We start from the raw sequence: 23597 nt of genomic DNA on the forward strand, positions 1-23597 counted from the left end.
ACTCAGACATCTACGTAAACATTATATCTAAAGAACAAACTCAGATAGGTTATTAGAGTGGCCAGGAAACATGGCTTGGAGTAGCTGGTTAGTCTTTCCAATAATACTTAACCAGGCTAACAGTTTACATATTCTTTGTAAACTCTGTTTGTTCCAATATAAAAATAAATTTCATCCTGGCTGGTTCAACATCCCTAATTCTGAATTCAAGTACAACTTAATGTAGTTTCACATTTTATAGAATTTCAAAAGTCACATGGGTCTGATGTAGAAAAATAGGAAAAAAATTTTCACCGTAAAATCATCTGTAATTTCACTGTTCAAAGATAACAAATGATAATATTTTGGTGTATGTATTCTTCCAATCACATGTGCTTGAGTTTACATATCTATACATATATCTAGATATTTATAAGTAAATACATACATACACAAGCAACAAAGATCACAAACATAGTGTCTTATAATTTTGCTCTATTTCTTAATACTTTAACACTACTCATCTGTCCTTAAGGGCTCCCCAGGTGGCGCTAGTGGTAAAGAACCTACCTGCCACTGCAAGAGATGCAAGAGACCCAGGTTCGATCCTGGGGTTGGGAAGATCCTCTGGAGGAGGAAATGGCAACCCACTCCAGTATTCTTGCCTGGGAAATCCCATGGACAAAGGAGCCTGGTGGGCTGCAGTCTGTAAGGGTCGAAAAGAGTCAGACATGACTGAAGCAGCTTAGCACACACACACGTACGTCATTAAATATTTTTCTGCAGCATGGTTTTTAATGGCTGTAGAGTATTGCATATCATACTGATCCAGACCTCAGTTCAAAGTATATTACATATACTACATTCATCATAAGCCTGTTTCATCAATATGTTGAAGTTTCAGGGATTTTGCTGGCAGTCCAGTGGTTAAGTCTTTGCCTTCCAATGCAGGGGGGGGGTGCAGGTTTGATCCCTGGTCAGGGAGCAAAGATCCCATATGCCTTGCAGCCTATAAGCCAAAACATTAAAAAAAAAAAAGAAGCAATATTGTAACAAATTCAATAAAGACTTTAAAAATGGTCCATATAAAAAATGTTTTTTAATATGTTGAAATTTCAAAATGTTTTTCCAGGGACCTCTGGAGAAATCCTTACAAAGTTCTTCAGTTTCAGAAAGACAGAGGAATGTGGAGCACAAAGTGGCCGCCATTAAAAACAGTGTGCAGGTGAGTGGTCTCTTAGAGATGGTAGAAAAGGTGAGCAGTGGCCCCCGTTCTATGCACCTTCTCTTGTGTGCCCAAAGTTACCGTGTACAGAAATCATGGGGCACTTTGTTATAAGATAAATATCTCTCACACACTATGTTCATATTAGAAAAGATTTCTTTGGGGAAAGCTTTGAACTTCAATTTACTGAAAAGTGGAATCACACCAGTCTCTATCAGTGAGAAGCCATGTGGCTTCAGGCAAGTAAGTTACTTTACATCTCCAAGCCTCTGCTTCTTCATCTATAGAAGTAAGGATAACCACTCTAACAGGCTGTTTGGGAGGACTACATGAGATTTAATACTATATGAAAAGCCTTTAGCTTAGATTCTGACATCTTTATGTCTGAGCAGAAAACATCACTAGATTTGGGGAAGAGTAAAAGCAAAAATCTCAAAGACAGAAATGAAGAGGAGACACAGAGGAGGCATAAATATTTTCTAAGAGGTAGAGAGGAAAAATTTTAGACTGTATTGTCATAAACTATATCCTTTGATAAAGGAGACTTTAAACAAAAAGATAGTTGGTACATTAATACAGAGCTATGTGGAGCTAAGTGGATAAAGTATCCATTATACGAAAAAGATGTTAGCATCATTTGGAATTTACTGAGAAATGAGAGACATGATGCTGAAATTTGCAAACACTCAGGAAGAGAAAATGGAAGAGCAACTTCAGTCTGGTTCTTCCAGAGCTATTCTGTTTTCATGGGAATTAGCTCTTTAGAAATTGTGGTTCTATAATATATAATTAGTTTGGGATATTACTGTAGATTGGAAGCACTAAACAGTGTATTTTGAAATACTGATAATGGATGGTATTGTTTCATTGGCGCCATTAATTGCAACAACAGAGTATGTTTTCTTTTGTAAAAAGATGACAGAACAAGACACCAAATATTTAGAAGATCTACAAGATGAATTTGATTACAGGTATAAAACAATTCAGACAATGGGTAAGTTTTTGTTTTGTCTACAATTCCACAAAGGGACATGACTAGGGTTTCTTCTTTCCTGAAATAATTGATAAATTAATCTCCTTTTTTTGAAGAGAGGATGCAGGAGAAGAGAATTTAGTTTACTTCCTCCTTTTCTCTTCATATAAATATGTATTTTTCACCAACCATTCAAATTATAAAGCTCATGAGAAATAACCCCTATATCAGAATGGTTCTCCAAAAGCTAAGAACGTTTTCCTGTAGAATCAAAATATTGTTATTACAACTAAGAAAAGGAATAATAATTGTCTATTATGATCAGGAAATTACTATATTATCTCTAGGTGAGTTTTTTACTATAATTTTTAAAATTAAAAGTAGAAATGTTATTCACTGTAGGGAAAGTAGAAAAAAATTACAAAATTTAAAAATCACACAAAATTCTGCTATCTAGGTATATAACACCATTAAAATGTTAGTATATTTTCTTCCAGCCTTTGCCTACATGTTCAAAATACATCCACAGAGATTTATTTACAAAAAATGAAATCATCTTGCATGTAGTTTTTGAATAGTATTTTAAGCTAAACTTTTATTTTATATATTTCCTCACATTAAAAAAAATCTTCACACACATAATTTCAATAATTATATAAATATCCAAATGTAAGGACACTGCAATTTATTTCACTATTTCTTTGTGGTTAAATATTGAGGTTGTTTACAATTAGGTGTTTTTAAAGAAATGTAAGGAAAGAATGAGAATATTTGCAAAGATCTAAGATTTACAAGTAATAATAGATTGGTCACTAAAAGTGTGCTGCAATTAATAGAACAATTAGAGAAATTTTAATCAGGTCTAGATTAGTTAATAGGACTGTACCAGTGTTAATCTACTGGCTTTGACCATTGTACTATGGTTATGTAAGACATTAGAGGAAGCTGTGTGAAGTCTATATGGGAACTCTATACTATTTTTCGTAACTTCTAGCAATTCTAAAATTATTTTAAAATAATTTTTAAAAACACATTAGATATAAATTCTTTTTATAGATGATTTACAAAATCATCCTTAACTATTGAAATGCTAGCTTAAAATTTATCTGGAAGGAAGTAATATGGATGATTGTGATCAAATGCTTATCAACTTCCTATCTAATATTTAAAAGAGAGGATATTAGTTTTTCCTGGCATAGGTGAGATGTGACATGTTCTCCTGGCACCTTCAGAATATCTTGACTCCCATGAAATGTTGATTATTATTATGTTATGATTATAAGTATGTTCATGAATTTGTATGCACAATTGTGTGTACAGTTTTTGTGCATGCATAATTGTTTGTATGTACAAATTTTTTTCCTTTGGAGAAATTCACACAACACAGGTTTCACCAGATTATCAAAGGGGTCCATGACCTTAAAAAGGTTTAGAACAACTGCACATTTAATCAACCATTACAGTTCATTGAAAGCAGCCTCACTCTAAATTTCATATGTGAACTACCAATTTTATTAATTAGAATACAATAAAATACATTATAACAATAACATTATTTTGAACTTATGTTACAATTAGTTACTTTAATATCTTTCAGTACTTCATAAGCAGTATGAAGAATAAAAATGATTATTTTATCACTTTAATCACCAAGTATTTATTTTATTGGTTATAAGTGAAAGGAAATGTTTTAAGTGAAATGAAAGATACATGGGAAACAAGTTATATCCTTGCTGGTGAAGAATGAAAAGTATTAGCTAATTAAGTTTTGAGTTGATAAAATGCTGTCTAAGCAAGAGTGTGCTATACATGGGATCTAGGAGTTAGTGAATTTGTGAATTAATACAGCCAGAAATACTTGGAGACCAGTGCTATTTTGTGGAGAAATTTGCCACAGCATTGTTCAAGAGCCTCTTCTTCACAATTACTGAAGCCCTATCAGTGTTCCAGGCCTTCATTTAGATATATGAACAGTTAGGCCTTCATTTAGATACATGAACAGTTGGTATAAATAGTCACTTACTATATACCAACACATTTTTAAGTTAAAATTAAACAATATGATGTTTCTTGTACTTTTTCCATTTAAGAGGATAAATCATTTGGGGTTTTTTCAGCCAGAGATTTTTCTTAATTTGCAACTCCCACTTCTGGTTTCACTGTGAGTCTAGCTTGTTTTGCAAAGAAAAAGAGAAATTAAAGGATTTAGTCATTATTAGTTCATGAGACTGTGTATAAAAGTACAACCCTTGCAGGAGATTGAGTCAAGACATCAGGAGGGGTCAATATGATTTAATCATGGGCACAAAGACCCCTTCTTTTCTTACACATGCCAACCAGCCAAGGTCATTATCAACGTAGAGATGATCTAATGAAGAATCTGTTATAAAAACGTTGTATCTCCTCTCTCCCGGCCCCTAAAAGGAATACTGTGAAGAATGGTGTTCTCTCAAGGTCTATAAGATAGAGTTCATCTCTGGCATGCTTGGATGTAATCCTTCCTGGCAATATGAGCAGTCAGGGATTTACTTCCAAGCTCATCACTAATGGCCCCATTTCTGCTCTTACATCCTGGATCTTAGGGTGGCAGGATACAGCCAGCTTGGCTTTCAGGACAGAGACCTTTTCCTTGGAGAGGGCTCTAAATCTGATCTCTTCTTCACAGACCAGGGTGACAAGAACAGTGCCCTAATGAATCAGGAAGTTCTAACTCTGCAGGAAATGCTGAACAGCCTGGACTTCAAAAGAAAGGCTAGTGAAGAACTCTAATTTGGCCTTTTGTCTACTTTTCTCCTTTTTCTGCATCTAGTCCTACTGAAATGAAGCTCTTTGATTTTATCAATTCCATTTATGCAGTGTTTCTAGGACGAGTATCATACTGTTTGCCATGCTTCTCTACCTAAGTTTACAAATCAGACTCTCTCTAGAGTCTATTTATTCTGCTCATGTGGTACCTGTACTATAGAAGAAAGTGAAAGTGAAGTCGCTCAGTCGTGTCTGACTCTTTGCGACCCCGTAGACTGTAGCCTACCAGGCTCCTCCGTCCATGGGATTCTCCAGGCAAGAATACTGGAGTGGGTTACCATTTCCTTCTCCAGGGGATCTTCCCAACCCAGGGATTGAACCCGGGTCTCCTGCATTGGAGGCAGACCTATACTATAGCTACCATTAATTTCAAGGTGAACATTTTACCCAGTTTTTATTTGCCATTATTTCAGACATGACTGTTTTAGTTGCTGTACTTAATATGCTGAGATGGGTTCTACTGTATATGTATAATTAAGATATTACTTGATGACTACTAAAATTTTATTGCAGAAATGTGTCCCAGTTTCTATTATGAGAAATGACATTATACTAAATAATTTTGTAGATTTCAGGATAGTCCACTGAATCCTGAACATATTCAATCTCATCTCTTCCCAAGGAGAATAAGAATATTTTTCTGGCTCAATAAAATATTTTAAAAGAGGGGAAATATCTCTATTTCAATTCTACCTCTCTTTGGAAAGAGACACAACTGAAATTAACCAGTTACTGAAATCGATAGTTTATTTATATAAGTTTGGTTTCACTTTTTTGTGCAGGAATTTGTGTAAGCACAAATATTTTCACCCTAAATCAATTGTAAACTTAAACAACTATATATCAGATTTTAAATATGTAAATATTTAACCCAAGATAAGCTCAATACTTTTGTACATAATGAATCTATGCTATACATTTTATGCATGCTATCTTAAGATTTTAAGGAGAAGGGGAACCTCAGAAATAATTCAGTCCATTCATCTGACTGTATAGATGAGAAAGCAAAGTAAAATGACTTGCTCAAATTTACATAGCCTGTGGCCAAGCCAGGGTAGAAATTCACATCTTCTAATCCCTAAGCCTTTGAAAATTATCCTCTTCCACTATGCTTCCCCAAACCCAGATAAAGTGGTAATAAAAACTAATGTGTGTGTGTGTTATGCTTGAGTTGTGTCTGACTGTTTGTGACCCTATGAACTACAGCTGGGCCAGGCTCCTCTGTCCATGGGGTTCTCCAGGCAAGATTACTGGAGAGGGTTGCTGTGCCCTCCTCCAGCGATCTTCCCAACTCAGGGATCAAGCCTGCGTCTCTTAAGTCTCCTGCATTAGCAGGCAGATTCTTTACTCGGGCCAACTGAGAAGCCCAAAAACTAACAGAGAGAGGCTCAAATTTTAGTCAGTACATTTAAGAATTAATGCATTAAGATATTTATAAGAATGTAAATTTAATTTATAAATGGCTTTTTAAGAAGCAAATAAATGGCTTTTATGACTACAGGATTCAATATTGTCACAGGAGTTACAAATTCAACATATTTATATTAATGATATGAGACTTCTGTGAGATATTATGAGAATGTTAACTGTGATCATAGTTTTTTCTTCATGATGTTATTGAATTGCAATAATTTAATTATGTGAAAAGGTAGTCCTATGGCAAATAGAAGGTAGTATTTGGTAAAATATTTGGTCAAAATTTTAACCCAAAGTTTTATCTCCCAGGTTGGGCAGACTGTTTTCTAGATTGAATTGTGACTGACTTCGGTTGTGTTGTCAAAAGAATCTTCTCAGTAGTCACTTTTGTTTTTAGGAAGCCCTGAGTAAGATGACACAAATAGTGAATGAGACGGACTTGTTAATGAACAGCATGCTGGTGGAGGAGCTGCAAGACTGGAAGAGGCGACAGCAAATCGCCTGCATTGGAGGTCCACTCCACAATGGGCTTGACCAGCTTCAAAACTGGTAAAACGCGCTGACTTTAGTTTCTAGTGAAAACCACAGGAAATACACACACAGCTTCAGTGTCACTGAGCTGGAGAATGCAGGCTTAGACCTCAGCTCAGTTCATTCAGCTTGTTGATGGCTTATGAGCAGCTGGAACTCTTGAATACAAATAGATGTAATTGTCTAAGTGTTCTTAATTCCCATTCCTTTGGGGAGAAAAATAAAGCATCTACAGAAATCTGTAGAATGCATAAGAATTGCTTATTTTCTCCTATATAATATGTCAATATGTCAGTCTTAAAAGACTCAAATGAATTTTTTTCAAATCATCAATAAATACACTTTCTTGAAAAGCATGCGCAGCACTGGCTTCAAACACTCTATCTCATTTTTAAAATGTGTATCTTAAGATGTCAACATAAAACTAAGCATTAATTTTGTGTTTTTAACAAAGTGATCTGTTTTTGTAGATAAATGACAAATCTCAAGTGCCTAATACAATATGGCATCCGCTGCCAGTGTACACATGCACACAATCATGTACAGATATTATCCTTTGTACTAAACAGAGGTTTATAGGGTTTCCCCCTTCATCAGTGCAAAAGAAAATTCTCTGAGTGAAGGAGCAATTAGAAAATATAATGAAAAAGAAGGAAATTTTTTGATTGAATCGAAAATTGCTTTCCAGGGGTGCAATCCAATGCGATGAAAACACATAGAAACTGGGCACACTTGCACTAAAAACTCTGCACTCCAGGACTACTTCTCAAGAAAAGTAATTGGGTGCTTTTAAAAATTTATTGATTTCCTTGGGGAAATATTTTGATTTACTAACCTCACTGTTGTGAAAACAAGATAACAAAGGGAGGAATAGAGAGCAGAGCAGAAATGGTGCTTATACCAAATTCAGTAAGGGGTTGACACTTCTTTCTACCATGTTATGGGGAATAAACTTTAGAAAGAGCTGCTGTCAGGGCACATGGACTTAGTAAGTGTGATGAGACTTCTGCCTCCTCTTAGTTGGAGGCCCTTTCTGCATGCCTTTCAATCTCCCCCTTTCCCAGACTTCCAGCCCAAGCTGCCACCTCCATTTCTTAAGTGAGATCCAAGGTGTAAAACTCTAAGCAGATAATTTTCTTCAGAAAGGTCCATTGACAATCTTTTGGTTAATACTTAGGACTTGTATAAATATATATGGGGGGTCACATTATTTTTTCCATCAGTATTCTTACACATAAGATTCTTCATAAGATGTGTTTTTAAAGTTTTGAATTTGCTCTCTTTGCCCTTTAGTGAGTACCATCTTTTAAAAATATATGTGTCTAATAGACTTTTTTAAAAAGATAATTAAAAAGAATTTGGGGGGACTTTCCTAGTGATCTGGTGGCTAAGACTCTGTGCTCCCAATGCAGGGGGCCGGGATTTGATCCCTGGTTGGGGAACTAATTCCCATATGCTGCAACTAAAGACCCTGTGTGCCACAACTAAGACCCAGTGAAGCCAAATACATAAAAATACTTTAAAAACAAAGGAATTTCAATCTAGACATTCACAAAATTTTCTAAATGATTTCTTGTCTAAAACTGAAGGTAAAAAATTTAAAACATTGAAAACAGTTAACATCCATCAAGCATTTCAGAGAAAAGCTGAGTAAGGAAAATAAACACAAAAAAACACTGTCACTAATCTAACGGAATTAAATTACCAATTAATTTAATAATTATTTAGTAATACTTGCTAAATAGTTTAAATGGTGGAGTTTAGTAGAAAAAAACTATCTGCATTTTTCATTGACTGTTCAATAGCTTTACACTGTTGGCAGAAAGTCTGTTCCAACTCAGAAGGCAGTTGGAGAAATTAGAGGAGCAATCTACGAAAATGACATACGAAGGAGATCCCATCCCATTGCAAAGAGCACATCTGCTAGAAAGAGTCACCTTCTTGATCTACAACCTCTTTAAGAAGTAAGTCAACGCTTTGCTCTACACCCATAACTTAAACAAATTGTACATCAACTATACTTCAGCTTAAAAAAAGAGAGTTAGTCGAGTGTTATCCATTTAGATGCCTCCTGGCAGCTTCAGTTCTGTGTAGTTGGGAGGACACCCTGGTTGGCTTTTGGTGTTCAGGTGAAGGAATGGGAGAGAAGTGTTAGACAGTGAGCTTTAGGGTGCAGTGAATAAAGCTCCAGAGAGTTCCAGAAACATTTTTACTCATCACTGTTTATTCATCAATACTTCTTCTATCACTTAACCCAGTTTTTCATGAGTGACCACGCTGCCCACCCAAAGTTCATTTTTCATATTTTAGAAAAAAGATTTCAAGGATTTCTACTCAAGTATCAATACATATTCAAGAAATGAAGGGTGGAGAATATGTTTATGTTTATAAGCTCATCTAAAGAAAAAAATATTACTGTGTACCAGAAATCCTGATATCTAGGTCAAAAATGGCATGAAATTAACTTTCTACTTGATGTTTATTATGATAAAAAGAGACTGGGGCTTTTCTTCTTGACCTAAACATAATAATTAAGAATTATTTACTGTTGTTACTTAGGGAAATCTTTAGGCATTTCCCATCTCTTGGTAATTATTTCTGTGAAGTCTTGGAGAGATTTGAGCCTAATGGGAGTTTGAATGTCTTATAAGTGTAGAAAATTTGGATTTTATAAGAGGACAGCAGCCTACTACTCTATGGTTTTCAGCCTGTCAATGTCTTCAGTGTTTTCAAATGACACGCTCTATTTCCTTTGACCCCAGCTCATTTGTGGTTGAACGACAGCCATGCATGCCAACCCACCCTCAGAGGCCAATGGTACTTAAGACTCTCATCCAGTTTACTGTAAAGCTAAGGTAGGCAGAATGTATTCTATTGTTTCTTATTTATGGTACTATGGTCAATGTGTAATTAAGGCTCATTTCTTTCAATGTGGCTTTCATGCAACTATTCTTTATTGAGTGCCTCCTGCATGCCCAACTATGGTAAATTAAATACCCACAGAAATATTAAGGTGAGAGCCCTGCTTATAAAGAGTGGAACAATGAAGATGAGGACATGAGAGTTATTAGCATGAAAGTATGAAATCACAGTTTCGGATGACATGGGATTAACTGCTCAGAAGATTGACTTGAGAGAAGACTGGGGAGCCTAGAGAATGCCTTGCAGTCACTGGGAGGAAGGACCTTGAGGGAAGAGCAGGGGTGTGAGAGTGAAACTATCAGAAATAAGGACTTTCTAAAATAAGGAGTCACTGTTCTATAAGCATGGGGAGCAGGGAGAGAGAATCGAGAAGATAGATTGGGACAGGTTGGAAGGTTCAAATATCCTATCCAGTCATATAGTGGCAAACTCTTTACCTGTGATCACCCAGAAACTAGCTTATTGAATTTTCCATGAAAACTCTCAACACCATGATTTCCAGCACATCCTTATTATGTACTTGATTTAAAGAGAAATGATTATGTTGTTGCAGCTTTATCTATGTATGTGCTTCTTTTCATTTTCATGAGCAAACTAACACATACAACTTTCCTAATGACAGTTTTAAAATAATGAGTTTGACTTCAGACTTTCAAAGATTTTCATCATGCCTCAGTCTCTAAGTCCCAAAGCTTTAAATTCCTAATCACTAGGTCATCTCTGGAAAACTGAAATTCCAGACCAGTACAAGAGGTTGTGATGCCATGGTAGATGGTAGTTAAGATCCCATGATAGCATCCCTGGTCACAGGTCACTGTTGAAACTCCACTTTTGTTCAGTTTCATTTTATCGAGACATATTAACATACAACACTGTATAAGTTTAAACATAAAGACTTAATGTGCATAAATGGCATAATGATGATTTCAATAAGTTTAGTTGACATCCATCACCTAGGAACTTCATTTTTAAAAGGAAGGCATCTGTCTTTCATTTGCATTTCAGAAACCCTACTTGAAATTCTGAATCATTTCCTTTGTGTGAATTTGCACCACAACACTAAGAAACAAAAATAAAAGGCAGAAACCCGGTTCCTTTTTAAAATTTTATAATTTTCAAATGTATTCCTTTCTCATCCCCACATCTCTATACAGCCCAGAAAATTGTAACACTAAAGGGAAATAGGATAGAAGGGTGGTGCATATATCCTGCTTTCCCTTGAGACACCCCTATATGATATATTCAGTCCAAGATGTTCTCTGGGGCAAAAGGGAAGATAAGTAGGCTTGCTCAGCAAAGAACTCTGAGTGGAAGAGGTCCTTGAATGGGCATCACCTAGCATGCTGTTTAAACTGACTGCCAGAGCCATAGACCGTTAGTGCCTGGCAAGGGTATTCTGCCCTCCTCTTCCATCTAGCTGTTCAGTCCCCATTCTTCTTTTCTGTACCCAGTTCCCCCATTGTCTTGACAGCTGATTCTTTACTTAGTATTCAAGATTTTTCCTAAAACCCCACTCTACCAAAGCATTCCATCCTCCTATTTCAAAGGAAAGAGGTGACATGGGACTCCCTTTTGTCGTCAGCAGTTAGCAGTGAGTCAGATCCTTCCTGATCCAGGATAGAGAGGAAGGCAAAAAGGGAAATCATTTCATCTTACTTCATATGACTTCCTCACTAGCAGCAGCTATATCATTATATCCCAAACCCCAAAACCAATTCTGGCAGGATTTTTAAGAAACCTTGATACATTCTTTTTGTTTTGTTTGGGTTGTTTGTTATCTGTGATTATATTTCTCGAATGTCAATCAGTTGCTTATCACCATCCTTTAAATTTCATCTGTTTAGCTGGACTTCTTCCTGTGATGTATCTCCATGTCTACTCTGCTCCTTCCTTAATCTTCATTATGCCAGTTTCCCACTGCCGGGGGCTGTATTGGGTTTATATAAGAAGCTCAGTGCAGCTGAGTGAATAAACAATGTTTGGGATGAGTGTACGTGTAAATGAATGAGTAAGTGAATGACTGAATGAATACCTCTGTAACTGAACTGAACCTGCAGAGAGGTTATGTCAGAGGGCACAGCTTAGAAAAATCGGGGAAAGCTAAGGAGGTACCACCAGACACCTGCCCTGCCTCTTGAGAAGCCTGTATGCAGGTCAGGAAGCAACAGTTAGAACTGGACATGGAACAACAGACTGCTTCCAAATAGGAAAAGGAGTACGTCAAGGCTGTATATTGTCACCCTGCTTATTTAACTTATATGCAGAAATGCCGGGCGTCATGAGAAACGCTGGGCTGGAAGAAGCACAAGCTGGAATCAAGATTGCCGGGAGAAATATCAATAACCTCAGAAATGCAGATGACACCACCCATATGGCAGAAAGTGAAGAGGAACTAAAAAGCCTCTTGATGAAAGTGAAAGAGGAGAGTGAAAAAGTTGGCTTAAAGCTTAACATTCAGAAAACTAAGATCATGGCATCTGGTCCCATCACCTCATAGGAAATAGATGGGGAGACAGTGGAAACAGTGTCAGACTTTATTTTGGGGGGCTCCAAAATCACTGCAGATGATGACTGTAGCCATGAAATTAAAAGATGCTTCCTCCTTGGAAGGAAAGTTATGACCAACCTAGATAGCATATTAAAAAGCAGAGACACATGTCAATGTATGGCAAAAACCACTACAATACTGTAAAGTAATTAGCCTCCAACTAATAAAAATAAATGAAAAAAAATTCAAAAAAAAAAATAAAAAAGCAGAGACATTACTTTGCCAGCAAAGGTCCGTCTGGTCAAGGCTATAGTTTTTCCAGTGGTCATGTATGGATGTGAGAGTTGGACTGTGAAGAAAGCTGAGCACTGAAAAATTGATGCTTTTGAACTGTGGTGTTGGAAAAGACTCTTGAGAGTCCCTTGGACTGCAAGGAGATACAACCAGTCCATCCTGAAGGAGATAAGTCCTGGGTGTTCATTGGAAGGACTGATGCTGAAGATGAAACTCTAATACTTTGGCCACCTCATGGGAAGAGTTGACTCATTGGAAAAGACCCTGGTGCTGGGAGGGATTGGGGGCAGGAGGAGAAGGGGATGACAGAGGATGAGATGGCTGGATGGCATCACCGACTCGATGGGCATGAGTTTGAGTAAACTCTGGGAGTTTGTGATGGACAGGGAGGCCTGGCGTGCTGTGATTCATGGGGTCGCAAAGAGTCGGACACGACTGAGTGACTGAACTGAACTGAAGGTGATCCCTGAAAGAATTAAAGGAATTGTTATTCTGACCTTTAATCATTTGTTTGTGTGAGGTTAGGGCTTTTTCAGTTAAAAAATTTTTGCTGTTACTTACATGTAATATCTTTAAAGTCTACAAATGTATTTGAAGTGGAATTTTCCATATTCTATCAGGGTCCTAGTCTTTCTCAGTATTTTACCATAAAACAGTTATCAAAACATTTAATTTTACTAAGCTTACCATTTTTTTATAATATGAGAATTAAATGAATCCACATAAATAGATTTACAAAAGTTTTTTCTTCTATTTATATGTCTAACCCAAATTTAGGCTTTAGCCAAAATATATAGCTATTTTTCTGATCTAGCCAATGCATTATCCAATACACATCAACTGAAGCAATATGGAAATACTTTCCAAATATGTGTTCTATTAAGTGGGTGATGTCAATATTAGTAAAACGGCAAAGTAAAGAGGAATTGGACATTTTTAAAGCACACTAACATGACTGGAAATAATGTGAGCTTGATTTATATATATGTGGCATAAATGTATTTAAATCTTTAAATATAAAAAGGCTTTTAGCCATGAAAATTTTTATCTTTAATTCTTTATGTGTTTTTTCCAGACTGCTAATAAAATTACCAGAACTAAATTATCAGGTAAAGGTGAAAGCATCAATTGACAAGTAAGTTTCTAATTTCATTTTGAAACATGAAATTGTAAGACTTTTTAAGAAGAATTGTCCTTATTTTATAGAATAATTTTTAACTTTTAAATTTACTTCTCTCACATTACATATCAATGTACTTCAATATTTGACTTTAAAGTTCAAACCTTTAACAGAACTCCAATGAAGACTGACTTTAAAAATTTTACTATAAAGACATGAAATGAAATTTTATATACTATCCTCATCCTCTAAAGTTGCATAGAAAAATCTTTTTTTAGATCTATTAAATAACTCATTTTAAAGAATCTTCTTGGTTTTACAGGAATGCTTCAACTCTAAGGTAAGACATTTACTTTAGAATTTTTTTGTTGTGCCCATAAATACATTTTTACCTGAGACCATTGTAAATAGCTAAGATTTCCTCTCTAGCAATCGAAGATTTGTACTTTGTGGAACTCATGTCAAAGCCATGTCCATTGAAGAATCTTCCAACGGGAGTCTGTCTGTAGAATTTCGACATTTGGTGAGTTGAGCAGTGAAATGACCCAAGATCCCCCCCACCCCTCCAAATCAGACACATCTAAACTAATAGACCTTATAATTTAATGTGTTTTGTTCTTTAGTGTTTCTTATGTGAATTAAGGATCATATTGAGAAATAAAACATGCCATCTTTGAAGAATTAAAAGTGGTTAAAAAAAAATTGAACCTTAACTCAGAAGGTCTGAGTTCCTAACAATGGTGATGCTGTACCTAAACATATGTCTTAATTAGTCAAAATATTTTGGTCATGATGACAGAGATAATATGTCTTAAAGTAGATAAGCACTCCTGGCTTCATTTTTAAAATCTCCCCAATTGATACCCAATAATGGCATGTCTGTCTAAAAGCTCTGTCATTTTAGGAGAATTGGCTTGGGGAAATAGGATGGTTTTGGGTGTGAGATGCACACAGTTGGCCTTGGCATTTCTAGAAAGCTTCTGACCCAGCCTCATCCTGTTACTTCTTGTTTTACCACTTCCTCTTAACCTAGAGTTCTCTTCCTGCTTCCTTTCTAATTCTTTGCATAGTTCTTAGATTTCCAAATGTCCTATTGCTTGTCTAGCAAAAAACATGTTACTCACCTGGCTTATTAGCATTGAGAAGGTACCTCACCTGAATGTTGGGACACCACTGAAGCAGCCTCAAAAGATCTACTTTCTAAAAGATAAAATTTATGTTAACTGAAAGATAGCTGCATACAAATATTTATACTGGTGTTCAGTTTTTATTTTGTTTTTGTGTGAATCCTTGAATCCCTCTGTATGAGACTACTAAATCAATTAAATGTAATGATGAGTGATTATATATATATTTTTACAACTAGCACTCTTTTTGCTTAAGTTCAATTCCTATTCTCAAGAAACTTTCAATAATGGCCCATGTTTGCTAATAAGTGAAGCCATAAAAGGCTCTTAATTTAGAGATACCTGTCTTCCAAAAGAGTCATTTGAAAAAGGAAGGACAAGAAACATACCAAAAAGTGGTTGAGTCTCTATTCCAGGAAGGATAAAATATAAAATAACAAAACTTTAGTTTTCATGATGCTTTTCTATTTGCAAAGCATTTTCATATATATTACCTTTTATATAATACCTTTCATCACTTTTTAATACCAAAGCAAATATAGAAAATCAGCAAAGCAAAATTTTAAAAATTAAAAACCACCTATATGATCCCAACACCTTGACACCTTGACATAACACTATTTACATCCTTATTTTTGCATTTTCATTCATATATATATGTAAATATGTGTGTACATATATAGACAGCTTCCCTGGTGGCTCAGACAGGAAAGAATCTGCCTGCAATGCAGGAGACCTGGGTTTGACCCCTGGGTTGGGAAGATCTTCTGGAGAAGGGAATGGCTACCCACTCCAGTATTCTTGCCTGGAGAATTCCAAGGACCAAAGAACCTGGCGAGCCACAGTCCATGGGGTCGCAAAGAGTTGGACACGACTGAGCGACTAACACTTACACTATATAATATGTATATGTATATATTCTTTTTTTAAATGGATCAGATTGTACACATTGTTTTCCGTCCTATTTTCCCACCGAGTAGTCTATGTCATGAACATTTTGTTGTTTTCTCCTCTCATGGCATTTAATAGCTCACCACGCCTTGTGCATACTGGCCCGTGTCTATTTCCCCAGGCCTGTGTGTTAAACATGATTTCATAGGCATTGAGAATTGTCATGGCTTAGCTCAGATGATACTTTCCAGGTACAGAGGAGTGCTGAATATATTCTAAAACATCCCAATATGATTTCCTCTTTCCAAAATGTGGCTGAAAAACAGTCTTATACCAGCTTGCTCCCTTATCTCAATGAAACTTCCTTAAGTGGTGTCCCATGAGGTAAAACAGGAAGCTATTTCTGTTGAATCTGGGCAGCTATGTTAGGTTTCAATGTGTTAGAAGACATCTGGCTTACTGTTCTAGAAGTCAAAATTCTGACTAAGAAAACTGCTATAATAGGTACAACCAACTTGTATTTAGCTGATAATGCTTCTCCATCCAAACACTGTTGTTTCCTTTTCCACAGCAGCCAAAGGAAATGAAGTCTAGTGCTGGAAACAAAGGAAATGAGGTAGGAAATGTTTTCTCCAAAGGAATTTTTCTACGAAATAATCCAATAAAGTCTTATTTTAACAAAGCTCATGAACAGTATGAAAAGGCAAAAGCTCTTAACTGCCCTTTATATTTTTATATAAAATCAAATTCATGTTTCTCTAATTAAAAATGTAAAACTTGATAATTGCCAACTGTATAAGAAATTTTGTTTTAAAAAGAAGAGAATAGAAATTGCATATAACACCCTCCTAAGAAAACAACTATTAATGTTTTGGTTCACATCATTCTAGACTTTATATGTATGCTGCTGCTGCTGCTAAGTCGCTTCAATCGTATCCGACTCTGTATGACCCCATAGACGGCAGCCCACCAGGCTCCCCTGTCCCTGGGATTCTCCAGGCAAGAATACTGGAGTGGGTTGCCATTTCCTCCTCCAATGCATGAAAGTGAAAAGTGAAAGTGAAGTCGCTCAGTTGTGTCCGACTTGTAGCGACCCCATGTAGCGACCCCATGGACTGCAGCCCACCAGGCTCCTCCTTCCATGGGATTTTCCAGGCAAGAGTACTGGAGTGGGGTGCCATTGCCTTCTCTGCTTTATATGTATACATTACTTTAAATGTATACATACACACAATGTTTCATAACCTGCTTTCCATCACATAGCAATGTGAAGTGAACAGCTTTCCATAAACTTACTCTTGGAGGACATGATTTAAAGTGGTTGCATTGTATTGCTGTAATTTCTTTAGTCAGTTCATTATTATAGAATATCATAACATCACTCATTTTCCACAGGTAAGAGGTAAGTCTTTGAACATCATGACCCAGGATGTGAAAATCACAAGTGAAAAACAGTTCTGTTACTTTATGGTATCAATTACTTTATTCATTTATCTAAGGTTGGCACTTCAGTGGATGAATTGATTAAAAGAACAAACTGATGCAGCCCAGGTGTTTGAGTTTGTCAGTAAATAATCGAGTTGCCAAATCCTGGATTGGAAGTGGCTTTGGGAATCATCTATTTAGTTGACCTAGATACTAGGGCATTTCTCTATGCCCTACGTATTTGGAATTAGAAAACCTGGCCTTGAGTCCATTCGGACAGTGACTGAAAATATGACCCTTGGCAAATGATCTGATAGAGAAATATTGCATTTTTTTCCCTCTAAGAGATCAGAGTCATAATGCCTAATGCTCTGTGCTCAGAGAAACTGCATGTGTAAGACCACCTACATGATCCAGTTAGAAAGCAATGAGGCTTATTCCTGGTGTGGTTGGTATGGATTCAATCTCCTGGCTTTAGTGTTACAGCTCTATGAGAAATTTCTTCAGATTATTTGGAAGAAAATACACTTTATAAATCCAGCATTCGATTGTAGTCGATCTAGGCCACTCCACAAAACCACAAAGATCCATCACAACAGTTTTCATGCTCTATGTTTTTCCCTTCCAAGAATTCTTCATTCTCTTAACCATGTATTAAAATTCTTTTGCCAGATATCACCACTCCATCAAGGATGATCTAAGCTTTCTTCCCAAGGTAGAACCTTGGCTTACAGCAGACTGTCAAACAGGTTTCTCAGTGCAGATAGAACAGGAACAAAGCTTTTGAGTTTAAGAATATTCTAGTAAACCAAACAAATAAGAGTTATTCTTTCCACCTTATAGAAATCCATAAAGGTTTTCCAAACATCCTAATTAAAACATTAGCACATTATAAATAAAAGTCTGTTTCACAAATCTCCTTGGAACTTTCACCAAAGTTGCAAACAGCATTTCATGCAGTGACCTCTCTGAATAGTATTTACTAAGTCTGAATAGACTAAGCACAATGCTTCTAAACTCTTCTTAAGGAAAACAAATCAAGTGGGAATAAATTAAATAGCTGAATTCTTCAGTACTTTGTCATCTTTGTGAATGTAAAATCAGAATCTACTTGAATTTCTCTAGAGACAGAGATCTAAGTAAATCAGCTTCCACTATAAAAAAACAGTGTCTCATTAACACTGCCTACTTATCTCATTTTGAATTTATTTCCTCTCATTTTCTGATTAATAACAAGATCATGTGGTTATATCAGAATGATTTGCTTTTTTTTCCCCCACATTTGCTGGAACTGGATAATTTTATTTTAAGCTGTTCTTTGAGCTCCCCCTGTTGACAGAATTTTAATATGACTCCTCGGTACATTCAAAACAAACCATAGACTTGAATGCTGTTTTATGTGCTATAGAAACCACCGAAAAGTCACACAATATATGAAGTGGACTCAGAAAGTTGAGATGGGAATCAGGAGCTTGGCCAAACTTAGGGGTGACAACAGGAAAGTCAGGAAAGAGTGGGGGAGGATCTGGTGATTAAGTGGGATTCACAAAGTCATGGGGCCAGGAATTGCAGTAACCAAAATTTAGGGAGAATGGGAAGCTGGGATGTTATAACCTCATTTTCAAATTTCAAACAGTAGCTGTTGCTTATCGCTTATCTATGTACCTGCAGCAGGAGTTCATAACCTGATAAGAACTTACTTGACAAATCCTTGTGTGGCATTTACTCTGTATTGCACTGTCTAATAACTTTGCTGGCACTGACTGATGTAACTCTCTCCACAGTGCCAGGAAGTAGAGACCATTAGTGTCATACTTATTTTGGCCAGGGAAACTGAGGCCCTGAGTGCTTGGGCTTAGATTCAAACCTCAGCAATCTGGCTCCTGTGTCCATGCTTTTGGCCACTCTGCCACGCTGCCTCTGGAGTCACAAAACCTTGCCTGGGAGAGACTGTGATGGTTGACACTCATTTGGACCTCTTTAACTCATCACACCCACCCACCCCCACACACACGCATGCACAGAGGCCGTGATGGTTATCACTCCACTTTGACCTCTTATCACACACACACACAGAGGCCGTGATGGTTGCCACTCTGCTTTGACCTGTTTCATCGCGTACACACACACAGAGGCCTGGATGCTTGTCACTCCGCTTTGACCCCTTTACCTCATCACACACACACCACCCATTTGCTGGTATTCCTATGAGAAGGATCTCTGCGGGTTTGTGGGGAGCACCTCCTTCTTTCTTCTGTTTAAACCACTGTTTTCCCCACTTTACCCGCCTGCTCAGAAACACGTAGCTACCTCACACCAGAATCCTGACAACGTTTAGAAGGAACTTGAGATCACGGTTCCCAGGAAAACCCGGGCTGCTCCCGCACCTCCTGCGCGCGTTGGTACAGTGGTGGGAACAGCGCCACCGATGGCCCTGCCTCTTGCCGGCAGCTGACCTTGCACCAGCCACTTCACCTCACCAACCCCCAGTTTCCTTAACTGTAAAATGGTTTCACGTTCACCTGCACCTCATAGGGTTGTTGCGAGGACCAAACAAGATGAAGCGTGCGAGTCCACGGCAGTGCGCCGTGCAGCTGTCTGCCATGGGCCTCCTGAGCAGCTCTCCAGGCTGCCCCCTCTGTAACAGGTCGGACATGACCCTAAAGGTGGTTCCTGGCTTAGGATAAACTACCAATCCGTAACATCCCTTCTCTGCCCACCCGCCAGGTGCTCTGCCGGAAACATTCCCTTTAAGAGCCACTGAGCATGTTCCTCTTCTGGCTCCAGGTCCATGAACCCTCAGACCGCTATGTATATACACCCCTTTTATACGCTTGCATGTCTACTCCCAGTGCCCGCTGCCCGACAACTTCCCCGACTCTGAGTCCTCCTCTCCTACGTCAGCGGGGATGGACTGAATGCTCATTAAACGATTGAGAACATACCATGGCAGTTTCCTCAAGACTGCCAATCCAAACCTCTTTAGAACTGCAGCGCCCCCTGGCGTTTGACTCTGAGATTATCCGGGAAGAAGTGACCTGTCGGGATGCGCAGGGGCTCCTGGCCAGGAGCACTGGGTTAAAAGAAGGAAATTGCACTAGACCCATGCTGTCCCTAGAAGGCTAGGAAGACCAGTGGAGTCCGCTCCTTGGTTGTGCTTTGGTAAACGGTGGAACTCTGGACTTCCCACCCCTATTTCAATCAATCAGCCCTATTTTAAGTATTTTACAGATAGGGGCCCAGGTGGGAAATTCACTTCTAAGAACATGTTTCAGGGTTAAAAAAAAGATTTTAGAACCATTAGACTACACAATCTCTGAAACTCCTTTGACAGAGATTCTGTAATCCTCAGAAGTGCAGCAGAGAATCGGGTCATTTTTCAAAATGCATTTAATTTAAAGGATTTGCTTTGGAATGAGGAATCTGTTGACATGCTGTCCCAAATTCAAGGTTTGCAATGACTGCTTATTTTTCCCACCTTTGTTCTTTTCTTGGAATAATCATGCTGAAGATAAGATTCCATCATCTAGCAAGTGGCCTAACTTGGTGAAAGCTTCAGTCTGTCTCTATAAAATAAACATTCCCAGGAAGCAGCCTTTCCTGAAGGTCCTAAGAGCTGACTTGAGAGTGATTGTTGAAATGGCAGAAATTGTTTGAACAGGGAGGCTGAAATTGCAGTCTCTTGAGTTTGTTCTGTCAGTAGGCTTTAACTGATAAATGGCAGTTTTAGCCACAGACTGAGGTGTTAGGTAATTTTGTTTATGTGGTGGAAAGTCAGGAAGCACAAAGAAGCTATTAGTAAAGCCTGGCTGACTTGAGTTTCATTTAACAAAATAGCCAAACAGATGTTCTGTCAAGGTTCAGTGTTCTCAAACACAGATCCACCACTCACACTACAACTGGTTCAAGCATTTTCACAGGAAGTCGATTGCCTTCTGAACTAATTTGAGTAGTTGCAATGCTTTTTAAAGACAAAGACTGGTGCACGAATAACACTAGAAACACAGATTTATTTGCAATATCTTCTGTATAGTCTCTTTATTTTATTGATTAGTTGTTGCTTTACATTCATTTCCTATGATTCTGTGATTAAGGTCTCTCTCTCATATGACTGTACCATTGTTTCGCCTCTTATTATTGTTTCTCAGGATCTAGGCCAGGGTCTAACACATGATAGGGACTCAGCAAATACTCATTAAGCGAATGGATTATTGCAGTTGTTTTCTATTCCACATAGTTTACCATGTGCAACATTATCATAGATTATGGCTTGTTAAGAAATGAGCAAGATAAACAACAATGTCCTGCTCTATTGGGGACTTCCCAGGTGGTGCAGTGGTGAAGAACCTGCCTGCCAATGCAGGAGACATAACAGACATGGGTTCAATCCCTGGGTGAGGAAGATCCCCTGGAAAAGGCCATGGCAACCCACTCCAGTATTCTCGCCTGGAGAATCCTATGGACAGAGGAGCTTGGCTGGCTACAGTCCGTAGGGTCGCAAAGAGTTGGGCATGACTGAAGTGACTTAGCATGCATGCACAGAGGTAACAAAAAGAATATGCTGAGATCTTCACCTGCCTTTCATTAGGTTCCATATATTTTCCTAGGTGGAGTCCTGGTCAGGTTGTTTAGCCAGTTTTTTAGTTTCTTAGCAGATTATCCAGTGGGTACTTTTCTTTAAAAGTGCAATACAGTCAATCCAGTTATATCATCAATGTCATTAATATCATAAATATGGATATTTTAAATCTATAATCATTTCAGATGGTTGAAATGGCTTTTAATACAACATTAATGGTACATCTTATCTATGATAATCATTTTCACAGTCTGTAAGGAATGGACCCTAGGAATGTGAGATTGAATAGTGTCTCTAGCTTAGACTGCACTGATAAAATAATGAAGACTATGACTGGTGGCCATGCAAGCTTGGGAAGTTAATGACACTGTCTTCTGTCAGAGCTGCTCTCCTCCAGTCCTGTATATTGTTGATACACATGTTGAAGCTGATGTCAGCTTCTTTGTTGGATTTCATTCTAAACGTACCTCACAGTTGCATCAGAAGTTTAAAGCAAACACTGGAAATTAGTTTGAATCCCTATGTAAATCTCTTGCCATCCACATTACAGTTCAACAAAGTACTATTTTTAAAGTACAGAGTCTTCTTCCAAAGCTGATGGACAGCCCCGTGTGCCACTGCTCAGTAAAGTCCAGATTTCTCAGGACTGAGAAATGAAAGAGTCTTTGAAAGACTCTTGCCATTTGGACCAGTGGATCACCCAAGTGCCATAACCCAAAGGTGTGAGGGAATGATATCCATGATGAATTGTTGTTATACACACACACACACACATACACACACACACACACACACATTTAATTAAACAAATTAAACTGCAGAGACTAGAATGACGGAGGGATAAGAACTCCAAAGGCTCCCTTTGGCAGTCCTCCCCCTGTGGCCCTCCCTACAGAAAGAGATGTCTGGGTAGTCAAGGCCATGTGCTCACCAGAGCCCAGGGCTTCAGTGTTCCCAGCCCGGAAGACCTCAAGACCACTTCCAGGGCTGTACAGGCCTTTTCCCCAGGTCTGCTCTCTCAAGCACAGATGAAACCATCAGTGCAAACATTTCCAGGCATGAGGAGAGGCCTCAGGGCCACACTCGTCAGGTCAGCCCCGCACAGAGGGAGAAGAAAGAAGGATGGGAAGTGGTCCCGGAAGGTCATGCTCTCCCCAGGCCAGCATACTTCAGCAGGACTTTGAGGAGTTAAAGCGTGGCCAGTTAGGTCATGTGAAAGCTTAGCTGTTGGTTGAGGCAGGAGGCTAGACCATACTTTAACATTTGTTAAGTTGATTTATAAAGGCTAAATATTTAGACATATGGTATGTGCGCTTGCCTCAGGCCTCTCAAATGTTCTGTTCAAATACAGGCCCGTGTCCTTTCTGCCACTGAGCTCAGTAAGGATGTGAGTGGCACCCACTAGTGAACACGGACTTGTGGGTTCTTCTGTTGTCTCACTTTGCGTAGTATAAACACCTCCTCCTAGAGGGCAGTGAGATTTTCTGTTGTTTAAAAAAACAAAATGTGGTTTTTGTTCAACTTGGTGCCTAAACATGACCATTTCATCTCATGGTCAATCAAAGGAAGGACAATTTAGTTCTACATAATAAGTAAATTGGGGGAGAGGGCTGGTTGTTGGGTGTGTTGGGAGTAATTTTAGGGGTGGTCTAAGAATTTTCAAAGGAATTTTCGGTAACATAACTTTCTACTAATCCATAAGAAGCAGTCTCACTGAGTCAATCTAACCACGCCCAGGCACTGGAAGGTACCACAATGGTCTAGCCCAAGGGAAAGAGGAGTTTTTAATTTTCTATTTCCTTCTCAGTAACAAATTCTATTT

General features: G+C 38.0%; 1 protein-coding gene across 3 annotated transcripts in view; it reads left to right on the forward strand.

Annotated features, from left to right (window-relative positions):
* Nucleotides 1-23597, forward strand: part of STAT4 (signal transducer and activator of transcription 4) — a 99183-nt gene that overhangs the window by 59706 nt on the left and 15880 nt on the right. The window contains exons 5-14 of one of the 3 annotated variants that reach the window (XM_043445737.1): nucleotides 1112-1204; nucleotides 2120-2198; nucleotides 4843-4928; nucleotides 6796-6947; nucleotides 8735-8893; nucleotides 9692-9784; nucleotides 13709-13768; nucleotides 14076-14093; nucleotides 14183-14276; nucleotides 16346-16387. In XM_043445737.1, coding sequence (XP_043301672.1) covers nucleotides 1112-1204; nucleotides 2120-2198; nucleotides 4843-4928; nucleotides 6796-6947; nucleotides 8735-8893; nucleotides 9692-9784; nucleotides 13709-13768; nucleotides 14076-14093; nucleotides 14183-14276; nucleotides 16346-16387 — 876 coding nt within the window. Of the gene's footprint in view, nucleotides 1-1111; nucleotides 1205-2119; nucleotides 2199-4842; nucleotides 4929-6795; nucleotides 6948-8734; nucleotides 8894-9691; nucleotides 9785-13708; nucleotides 13769-14075; nucleotides 14094-14182; nucleotides 14277-16342; nucleotides 16388-23597 lie in introns of all 3 variants that reach the window. The other 2 variants (XM_043445736.1, XM_043445738.1) reach the window with 2 other exon arrangements.

The sequence above is a fragment of the Cervus canadensis genome, chromosome 24, assembly GCF_019320065.1.
Source record: "Cervus canadensis isolate Bull #8, Minnesota chromosome 24, ASM1932006v1, whole genome shotgun sequence".
Lineage (NCBI taxonomy): Eukaryota > Metazoa > Chordata > Mammalia > Artiodactyla > Cervidae > Cervus > Cervus canadensis.